Below are 11207 nucleotides of genomic sequence, written 5' to 3' on the forward strand. Positions count from 1 at the left end.
CAGTGTTGGCCAGAGTCCATGGGCATAGTTGGAGGCGCCGGGGGCATTGCCCCTGCAAACAGAGGCCCAGGTTGGAAGTGGAGGAGGTGGTATGGAGCACGTGTTCGTGCCTCTGCAGCTGGACACCACCTGCTGGGTCCTAGTGCCAGTCGTCTTCCCCTTCTATGTTTGGTGGCTGCCTTGTATGGCCACCATCCTGTTTTCTGTACAGTTTTAAGTGCCCATGGGGGGCATATTGGGGAAAGGGGGTGAGGTCGGGGAAAGAGGCAGTGGGGAAGGAAGGGGATGGGATAGTGCAGGGGCAGAGGGGAAGGAGAATGAGATGGGGAAGAGAAAGGAATAGGGAATGGGGCAGGGGGAGGGGGATGTAGGAGTGGTGGGAGGGGATTGGGGCTAGGGGGTGTTATGGGGAAGAGAAGAGGATGAGGAATGGGTCGTGGGAAGCAGGAGCCCTTCCCCACATGCAGCATCCCCTTGGCAGCGGCTGGGGCTCCCCTGTTAAGCCAGCCCATCCCTCCCCAGCACTGGCAGCCCACCTTCAGTGGGTACCCTTGCCACAGGTACCCCCTCCAGCCCCCCCCCCAAATTCCCTCTTCAGCTCCTCTTCCCCTCGACAGAGTCCTTTTTTGGGGAATTTGAAATATGATAACCCTGGGGTCACTCCGTTCTCACAGGCTTGGTTTCTGGAGCTGGCGGGAGCAAGTCCGCCCTGCCAGCAGCTGCCTGTCCCCCAGTGCTTGGGATGGGCTCTGGGCTTGCATGGCTGAGCTCAGAACTTGGGCTGCGTGACCGCAAGCCTGGCTGCCAGAGGCAGCTGGCTCAGGGAGCAGGGCAGAGAGGGCTGCCAGGCATCCAACCAGAGTGCCAGCTCCCACAGCATGGAAAGCCAGGGGCCGAAGCAGACCAGGTGGCTCCCAATAGTTTTGATCTGCCAGTTCCTGGCAGGAGGCAATGGTTTTCAACCTGTAGGGCACATTGCCCTAGGGAGGTGCACCCCACAGTGTGAAAACCTCTATGCTAAATGGGAGGCAGAAATCTGGGGAAATACATGAGCCCATGTACTAACGCTGCCTCCACACATCGCTTCTAGGGGTCTAGAACAATTTTTATAATGGGGATGCTGCTGATGGAACCTATGGAAACCATGTATTTGGTGTTTGTTATTACTACTTCAAGCCAGGGGGTACAGCAGCACTCCCAGCATCTTGCACCACTGGTGCAAATATGATTGTTTGCCCTGGCACTAAAATGCTTAGTTACGGCTCTGCTAAGGTACCTGCAGAGACCATACAGTGTCTAAGTGCAGAAATACAGGACATTAAAAGAAGTAAAGGCATCAGCGCAAAAAATGGGCGCTGCTTTCATTGTTCTAGTATTTATTTATTTGTACTTGAATATTTTTATTGTCTCCACTTCCGTTATTGGGGATAGGCTTCTGCAAAAATGTGGGGTTTGCACCAGTCTTGGAAAGTGGTCAGACTAGATCTTTTTCTGATCTCCTCTGGGGGGTGTTCCATAGTCCAGGCCTAGAATCTAAAACAGGTTGTTTGCCTCTGATCTCTGTGAATCTCAGATTGGTCATGGAAAGTTTCCATGTCCTTGTGGACCACAGTGATTCTGGGCAAAAGCATTCTCAGCTGATGTTATCAGATTATGGAACAAACTTCCAGGGAAAATTAGGTGAATCCAGAATCTGACCATATTTAGGAAATGCTGAAAAGCCTTCCTCTTTCAAAAGGCATATTTTTACCATAAGACTGGCACTTAACAATGACATCCCTGTGAAGTTAATAAAATCTGACAAATCAAAACCAACAACCCTACTTCAAGCAGTGGTTTTACCTCAAGAAGGGAGAAGTCCCAGAGATTCCACTAGGGACTTTGTATCAGAGGAGTAGCCGTGTTAGTCTGGATCTGTAAAAGCAGCAAAGAGTCCTGTGGCACCTTATAGACTAACAGACGTATTGGAGCATGAGCTTTCGTGGGTGAATATCCACTTCGTCAGATGCACTAGGGACTTTGTTATTGCTATCAATTTTACATGGAAGGTCTCAGATACTGTGGTGAGGGATGGCAATATAAAACCCTATAGATACATGATTTCTTCTTTGAATAGCCTTTTGTCACTATGTACTGTTTGCCATTAGTTATATTTGTTAACTGTAACTACATTTTCAATAATTAGCAGTGGCTATTCATTTGCAATAGCTGTGTCTCAATTAAGTGGCTGACACTGCAAGCAGAACTTGAAGTGACTTCAAAGTTTTTAAATGCAGGCCCTGAATATATCTGATATCTTAATGTTTACTGATATTTTATTTGCAGCCTAATAGTATATTGTAGTTCTCCCCACAAAACTGACCTTTAGGCATTTTTTGCACTGCAAGTACCCCTACCAGCAGAAAGTCTAATTAGTGTGATGAGAATTTCTTTCCCACCACGCTGAGCTACACTGAAAGACAGATTGTATGCAACGGAGAAAAAGTACTACTACACTGCAGACCGAAGATGAAAGAGACACATGATTAATTGCTTAGTAGATACATTTCTGCCTTTAGCCCAGACTTTCACTTATTTTAGTACCATTTCAAACTTCACATTAGTAAGTATTAAGAGGCTAAATAATACTAGGAGTAAATAAAATGTAATTTTAGCAATGGTAAAATAATCCTAGCTGACATCATGAAATAAAGGAGGTCAGGAAAGAGAAGTCAAGAACTATGTATATAGAGAGAGGGAACTATTATCTCAACTGGAGGTGGTCTCTTCAGGTTGGGATGTAGACATTGCCAGGACAGTGTAAGGGATTCCTGTTTTCTGTCCTGCACTTGCAGGGCCAGCCCACAACATTTTGGCACCTGAGGCAGGGAGCTCAAATAATGCCCCTATGCCCCCTCACTTGGGCAAAAATTTTGAAAGGTCTCAATTCTGCCTTCTTCCTGTTCTACTTCTCTCATGGTACTGCTCTGCTACTACCTCAATAAAGGAGAACTAACAACTTAAAATGCCTTGTTCAAAAATTTTAAGTAACACTTAACTTTCAAACGTCTGAACAGCAAATGTAAGTTTTCTTGTCCGCATAGTCAATGCTGGTATTTTTATCTGGTTGAATAATCAAAGTGCTTTTCATGCCTTCCTGGTTGCAAAGATTTAAACTGCTTCCTGCAGGTTCACAGTCTGGGCCAGCTCATGCTCTATTGAGATGGTTGCAAGGCTAACCAGCCTCTCCTGTGCAATTGTGGAGCGTAGATGTGTTTTTATTAACTTCAGCTTGGGAAAGCTGCATTCTCCACTGGCAACTGTTACAGGAAGTATTAGAAGTATGTGCAGAGCAACAAAAGCATTTGGAAAGAGGGTGGTCATTTCATTTGTGCACATATACTCCAGAACAGCCTTTGGAGTTGATCCTGCTGAAATGTATCTTGAAAGGACTTTCAGATCATCACCTAAATCACTTGCATGAATATCACGCATGTCATCATGTGTCAACACTGTCTCTAGTGCCCTGCATTGCTGGTGTAGGTCTTCTTCAGGTATAATGAGGAATTTTGGAATATCATACAACATCTCAAATATACCGCTATGTTCCTTGAGCTGCACGAAACATTCTTCAGCTGACTCTATTGCACAATCTAGCACCTGGTTAAAGAATTCAACTTTGAATTGTTATTTGGGGTCTTTTATGGGATTGTGCCGTGCCTCGTAATCAAAATGTTGTCTTCTTCGGTGACTCTTGTATTCTTGAAAGGGTGAGAAAATAGCTTCAGTGTGAAGTTCCTCTGCCCATTTCTGTGCACTCTTCAGAACATTTTGAAAACCCTCAGCTGACCGGTAAGACTGTAGGTATGACTTTGCTTTGTCCAGTTGTTCCATTGCTCCAGATATATCAAGATCAACACTTTGGAGTCTCTTACTTACAACATTTATTTCAAACTGTATGTCATGCCACAGCACTAAGCCACACAGAAATTTGAAGTTATATATGTTTCTAGTCATTCCATTTCTCTCTGCCACTGTTCTCCCATGCACAGTTCCTGTCATAGCATTATCCTCCATAATGGCAACTATGGCATCATCTATCTTCCCAATTTGGTGTTTGATAGGCTTTATCGCCTCCACTTGACTTTCCCATCATGTAGCACTCAGTGGTTTCAGTGTCAGAGAGGATGTTCCCAGATGTTGCTTCAAAATTTGCCATCGATGAGTTGATGCAGAGAAAAATACATAGATGCTTTGAATTACATTAAAAAATTCAGCAGCCTCATTAGAAGCTGATGCTGCATCACTAACCACCAAATTCAATGAATGAGAACTGCATGGGACAAAAAAACTCAAGGGTTTAACTCTCAGATCTGTGTCTGCACTCCTCTGTTCTTTTCTCTCATGTTGGCACCATTATCGTAGCCCTGACCTGTAGAATCATCAATGTCAATACATTCTAGAAAATGCTCTCTGACAGTCACCATTGCAGGGACATTTTCACTAAGTTCTATTATTGTTACAAAACGCACCATTAAAGTCATTTGTTCCATATGGCTGATATCAGGTGTGCAGTCCAGAATAACAGAGGCAGATCTGAAGTCAGCAAGATCTTACACAATCTTCTGTTTGGCGTTTGTTGCCAATAACTGTCTGTTCTCATTCTGAATTGTTTTTCCAAGGTAGTGGTGTGTGTACATTTCTTGGGTGGTGACTCTTCTTAGATGCTTCTGGAGTACAGCATCAAACTCAGCCATCAGCTCCACAATTTTAAGGAAGTTTCCATTGTTTGTCACAAAAAGCTGATCTGAAGTGCCACACAGTGCTAGATTTTGGGTAGCAAGCATTCTCACAATGGTGGTGAACCTTTTCAGAACATTTTGCTAATAAAGAGACTCTGATACAGTCTTCTCTTGATTCTGATCTATGGTGGCCTTTAACCTTAGTTTCATCTCTTTCCACCTATGGAATGCTCTCTGGTGATTTGCTGCCTTCTCATGGCATGCCAGATTTCTAGCCAGATTTTTCCAGTCCTTTGTTCCTGTAGAACCTAATATGGCTGGAACATTAGACTGTAAGAGTTTGCAACAAAAGCAGTATGCAGCATTCTGCGTTTTTGAGTACAGAAGCCATGGCCTCTCCACTTTGTCACCATTGGGGATTTCATACCACTAATGTGTTGAATGGAAACTTCTATTTTCATTGTCTTTGAGGAACATGAAGTTTTTCACTTGATGTGGCCCATGCAGGATAAGGAAGTCCCTCAGGCTACTGCTCAAGTGGGTGCACAGTCCTGGATCATCTAGACTTAAGGAACTAAATGCAGCAGCAGCTGTTTTTTGTGTCTCCATCACACTCTTCTCTGATCTACACTTTTCTTCAGGAATGTGCATGGTTACATCCATTTGAGATGGAGATATGGATGCTGCAGTAGCTGCCAGGTCACCTGCACTCTGACTAACTGGAAGATCAGGCATCTCCTCACCACTCACATCCTCACTGGGGCCGGAAGGCTCATCATGAATATTTGTGTCTATGTATCTCAGGAGAGCTCCTTCCTGCTTAGACAGAAAAGCTTCCTTTGCTTTCTTTCTTTTTCTGAGTGCTGCCCCAGAGAGGCATTTTCTTCTTTCACTAATGACTGCTGTTCTGTGTCAGCTATGGTGGCTGATAGCAGGGCCTGAGTGAGGGAAGATATCAGCATCTTAAAAGCCTAACTGGTTCCTACTACTTCAGTTGACTGTCTGTTCTCCTCAAGTGGGTTCACGGAAGCAGCAGGAAACAGGAAGCTCCCTTAGAAGCTGGTGTTAATCAGTCCAGGCTCCTAGGGGTGCTAGAGAGGTACCTAAGAGGCTCCATCTCCTCTCTCTTCCTGCAGCTCCTGCTGCTTTCTGTTATTCCTCTCACCTTTTCTCCTGCCTGCCTGTTATATCTCTTGTGCCCTCCTCCCTCCAGCACAGCACTCCACCATCTCAGTGCATCTAGAGCAGAAAGAATACATATGCACCAGCAACAGACACACTCTAGGTCCTGGTTGCACCCCCTCACACACAGAGTTTGGCACCTGAGGTGGCTGCCTCAGTTTGCATCATGGTAAGGCCAGCCTTGTGCACTTGTTTGTTGACTGACAAAAGACAAATTTCATTCCATTAGCCTGTTAATCTGGCACCTTTCCTGAAAGCTATGAGCTAGATTTGGACACCCTTACTCTGTAAAATAGCATTTTATTCTACAAAATCCCACTGACTTCAGTGGAGTTTCTTGCAGAGTGAGATCCTTCTCAATGTTTTGGGTAAAACAATGTTGGCCCTATGTTAATTTAGAGGAGAACTTCCCCTGAAATTCAAAACTTTTCCAATGCCTGAGAATAAAGAGAACAGAAAATGTGACTTCTGCAAATAGAAAAAAATCTGAAACTTTCAAGTTCAGCAGAATTCTGCAGGATCTGGGATATATAATTCCAAATAACTCAGATGTTGTGTTTTGTTTCTTTCTTTAGAGTTATTGGTGCAATGAGCAACTTCGAGGAGTTCCGTAAAGCTTTCAATTGCCCAGCAAATTCAACCATGAATAGAGGTTCAGAATCCTGTCGGCTATGGTAGATGGTCTTTTTAAATCCGGTGCCAAGAGAGTTGTTTTTTTTTTTAATATATATGTATAAACTGCTGTTTCTGAACTCTAACCCACTGCTACAGCTTCAGAACAACATTCAGCAATATAGAGAGGTTTTATTTTTTTAATGCATCTTCATCATCTGGCTGGGTGACCTGCACAGATCTAATCATTGTCTGTTTATGGTTTGGAAACTTTAAAAATTGGACAAGAGAAAGGAGAGGATTCAGGAAAAAAATTGACACTCCATGATTGGATTGCTGTTGATGGATTGCTGCCATTACTCATTTTACTTCCTGATTTATAGTTTAGCAAGAGCAAAATGGTAGAATCCAATTTTAATCTATTGCTTTGCAGGAGGTCTTAGCAAAATGTTCCCATACATAATTCAGTCCTTCCAGATTTCTTTAGTTCATGAGAACTGCTACGTAGCCAGCGCTGATCTCCTGTGCAATACAGCATTTTGATAACATGCGTTGTCATAAATGATTTTGCATGATGGTAAGACACTAGATCTTATATACATTTAATTTAAGAAGTTAGATCAATGCCTGAGGTTGGAGTAGCTCCTCACTGTTTCCATCCATGTTGACTAAACACAAAGATTACTTGTCAAATCCTGGATGTTCTTCATGAGTGCCTTAATACAGATGCTTCCTGACTTACGCAAGCATTCCATTCAGGAATGCCTTGTGGTAACTCGAATTTTGCGTAAGTCGGGAATGTATACCCGACAATTACCCCCCTCCCCAAAACCGACAAAAAAAGCAACCAAACAAACACAACACCTGTTTCTAACTTCCTGAACTTTTTCCGTAAGTTGGGTTTGCGTTACCTGGAGGGCTTCTGTAGCACCATATGGAGAAAATCCATGAGTGGAAATGAGGCTAGGGCAGGGAATCCCTGTCATTGGGAAACATTAGAATAACTGCATTATTTATCTGTAGTCTTGATTCTTGTTCCTAACAGGCACATATTTACACACATGAGGTGTATTTCACTCTTGTATACAGGGCCTGAACAAGGAGGCCGCACCATTCACATCTCATGAAAACTCCATGCACTGCCTAAGTCCTACTTGAGCCCCATGGGCGAGGGTTTCCTGAGATGTATGTGGTGCACGTGTAACACTGACAGACCCTGGTCGTCGGTGGGCGGGATCAAACGTGGGGATTCTGGGGCTTAGTGCAGGAGTCTCTACCACATGAGCTAAAAGCCCTATAGCACTTAGCTAAGGCTGTAACAGACTCATTAATCACTCTCTCTAAGTGGTCTTGGTGCCACTAGATGGGACAGAACACCACACCCAGGAGGTGTGTGGGTTACACACAGACTTGTACTCAGTACCAGCGCTAGACATAAGCGGACTCAGCAATTGCTCAGGGTTTCAAGCAGCTCAAGAGGGCCCCCTATTCACTTTAGTAGTATGTGGTGTGTGTGTGTGTGTGTGTGTGTTTGGGGGTGAGGGTGGGGGGACTATTCCTGCTTAGGGCCCCCAACGGGCTATCACTGCTTCTGTTTGTACTGGCCCTCTGCACAGGGTTGAAATCCACCTGTATCCATTAGGAAAGGAGGAGATGTGACTCAAGAACTTAGCATCTACTATGTTTGGCCTGTTTGCCTCAAAAGAGAGATTCAGATGCAGTCAACTTTCCAGATTTTGCATGTAATCAGGCAATTAAGTTCTTCATCTGATTTCCACTGATGTTCATAAAAGCATGTTTTCTATTGTGGTAAGCTATATTATGTAGTAGTTAGGAAAGAAAAGCAAACAAAAATAACCTCTTGCCCAAGGAAATATATAGAGGTGGGTTTTAGGTATACTGTACAGGGCTTAATTTCACACTGATAGAAGTTTTACTGTAGTAGTTTAAAAAAAATCTTCCCCTTTAAATGGCTTGGCTTTTAAAAAAATATTATCAGTATAAAAACAGGGAGTAGAGGTTACTGAGTAAGGCTGATTTAAATTTTTCCAGCAAAACTGGCTTTAGTCAAAAATCCAATATCAAATATTGAATAAAATTTTTCATTACAGTTGTCTTGTTTTCTGTGCCTCTTATGAAGGGAGGTGATACACTGGGGAAACATAGCATGCCCACGAAGCCCAGCCTATGGAGGAGAATTGGGGGCATGAGGGACCTGAACTACATCTCCCATGTGGCACTGCAACAGCATTTCTGAATCAAAATAATTTTTTTGGACAAAATATTTCACTAAAAAGTCAATTTTCTTCAGGAAGAAAAAAAATTTGCCAACTACCTCTGAGTTCTTTGCCACTGAAGTGTACAGTAGTAATTTTTTTCCTGAAGTTATTTGCCAAAGATGTCATTAAGATGGCCAGTATTTCTTATGGGGCCTTAAATTGCAGAAACCAGGACTCCTTGTTTGAGTAAGTCCTATTGAATTACATGGAACTACATGCATGATAGTGTTGCTGTTAAATTATTGGTTTTAGTAAACTGACTGTAGAATACATTTATGCTCAGGACATGAATATTGACATTATTTAGGTTCACTTTGAATAAGCAGCTTAAAGTTCAGGGGTGAAATCTTGGCCCCATTGAAGTCTGTAGGAGTTTTTACTCTTACATAAATGGGACCAGGCTTATCTCTAGCGTATGCAAAAACAGTTTTGCAACAGTCAATTTTCTTTGCTGCTGGGGAGTCTGGTAAATTTCTTTTGTTTGCCTAATGCTCACAGGAAAGCAGAACAAAATAATTAAACGCATTCTTAGACATATGTTAACCAAAGATAATTAAAATCATAATAATGCCTCATGAAGTCTCTTCTCACTGTCGCTATCTCAGTAGTCCATTTTATAGCTCTGATCCGCTTTCCTATTGTGCCTGTGTATCACCAGTGTCTTGCTATAACAAGTGTAATATTGTTAGTCCACCAACTATGTCTATCCTGCCAAATGACTTTATCAAAAATATTTAGTTCCTGCATCTTCTAAATTGCACTTCTGGGTAAGTTTTCGGAGAATATTGAAAAATCAGTGCATTTCTCCTACCAACAGATGTTGCTATACTTCCAGTGCCGGGAAGGTTGGAAAAGGTCCTATTAGTGTTCTTTTCAATTTAAATGAATATCATTGTTAATATGTTTCTTCATCCGATGTTCAAATGTTAGGCTCCAGGTCAGGATAAGTGGGAAAAATTGCCATGTACAGTGCACATGCAAAAGGTTTTGTAATGTGTGAATTTGAAGAGATTTTCTTTTGTTCCATAAAAAACAAAAAGAAACATTTTTTTGCTAGTGCACATTTGGGCTCTGATCTTTGAAAAGAATGAATCCCTGATTTTGCAAAGACTTGTGCACACCTTAAATTTTACACACTATGAGTAGTTCTATTGATCTCACTGGAATTACTCAGTGTGGAAAGTGATGGATGTACATAAGCCTTTGCAGGAGCAGGGTCTTACGTGCACGAGTAGCATCGCACATGAGTAGTCCCAGTGAAGACACAGTTGTACTAATCACCCATGTAAAGTTACTCCGGTGTATAAGTGATTGCACTTTGAGCTGGAGTAGAGAATGGTTGGTTAGTTTAAACCCAGCACCTATAAAAATTCCATCTTTCACCTTGTGTGGGTGAACTTTTACATTCTAAAATTAGGAATGAAATGTATATGCTAAATATCTGATTTATAAAATATTTTAAAAGTTATGTATAATTTTTCATGAAGTATTCAACTGGTCACACACATCAAGGGTATATTCTATATTACATTACTGTGAAATGTATAATCTCAAAAGAAATAAAATCTGATGACTCAAGGGCAGAGCCACTGATTTAAAAAGCCTTTTCTGATTATGTTTTTTCATTTTGCTGATCAGTCTATTGTATTCCCTGTTTTAAGTGCAATCAATCAATAAAAAAAACATATTGATTAAGAATTTTCCTGTGTGCACTTTATGGCCAAAGGTGTTTAGGAGCTAGCTTTTTCAATGATAAAATGTCATATGTGTAATATCTAATATTTGTAAAATGCAATAAGGAACATACATGGCTCCATGGCTGTGATACCTGGATTTCAAGGTTACTGTTTATTAGGTTTATTATGTTAGTGCCCAAAGGCTCCAATCAGGATCAGCCTCCCATTGTGCTCGGTGCTAACTCGCATGTAGTAGGACAGTCCTGCAGACACGCATGTGCACTGCCATACAGCTTTATATGCCTATGTAGAGCTACCAAGTTCATAGCACTAGCCATGTGCATCAATATTTACAGGATCAGGGCCTAATTTAAAACAAGATGCAACAACTCAGTATTAAAAAAAAAAAAAAAGTGACTTAAACTAACTCACTGTGTCCCTCCCCACTTCAATAGAATTTTTCCAAAATATTTTTAATGTGATCATTTGTGACCCATACTCAGATTTTTCCCTTTTCTATTGTTTGATCCAGATCTCATCTAAGTCTACTTTGCAGTCAAAAGAGAATAGTTAAATTGCAATAGAAATATAATGTATGTTTGGAAACAGATTGCTGGGTATAGTCTGTGAGCTTGTGGTGAGCAGGACACCTTTCAATGGATTTCTGCACACACACCAGGATGCACTCCATCAGATATAGATATAGGATTAGGGCCCTTACAGTTAACAAACTACCT

At 41.9% G+C, this 11207-nt stretch overlaps 1 protein-coding gene across 1 annotated transcript in view; it reads left to right on the forward strand.

Annotated features, from left to right (window-relative positions):
- Positions 1-10553, forward strand: part of PHEX (phosphate regulating endopeptidase homolog X-linked) — a 146354-nt gene extending 135801 nt beyond the window's left edge. Inside the window, exon 22 of the mRNA XM_030574851.1 lies at positions 6479-10553. Coding sequence (XP_030430711.1) covers positions 6479-6581 — 103 coding nt within the window. The 3' untranslated portion in view covers positions 6582-10553. The remainder of the gene's footprint in view (positions 1-6478) is intronic.
- The last annotated feature ends 654 nt before the right edge of the window (positions 10554-11207 follow it).

The sequence above is a fragment of the Gopherus evgoodei genome, chromosome 1 (genome assembly GCF_007399415.2).
Source record: "Gopherus evgoodei ecotype Sinaloan lineage chromosome 1, rGopEvg1_v1.p, whole genome shotgun sequence".
NCBI lineage: Eukaryota > Metazoa > Chordata > Testudines > Testudinidae > Gopherus > Gopherus evgoodei.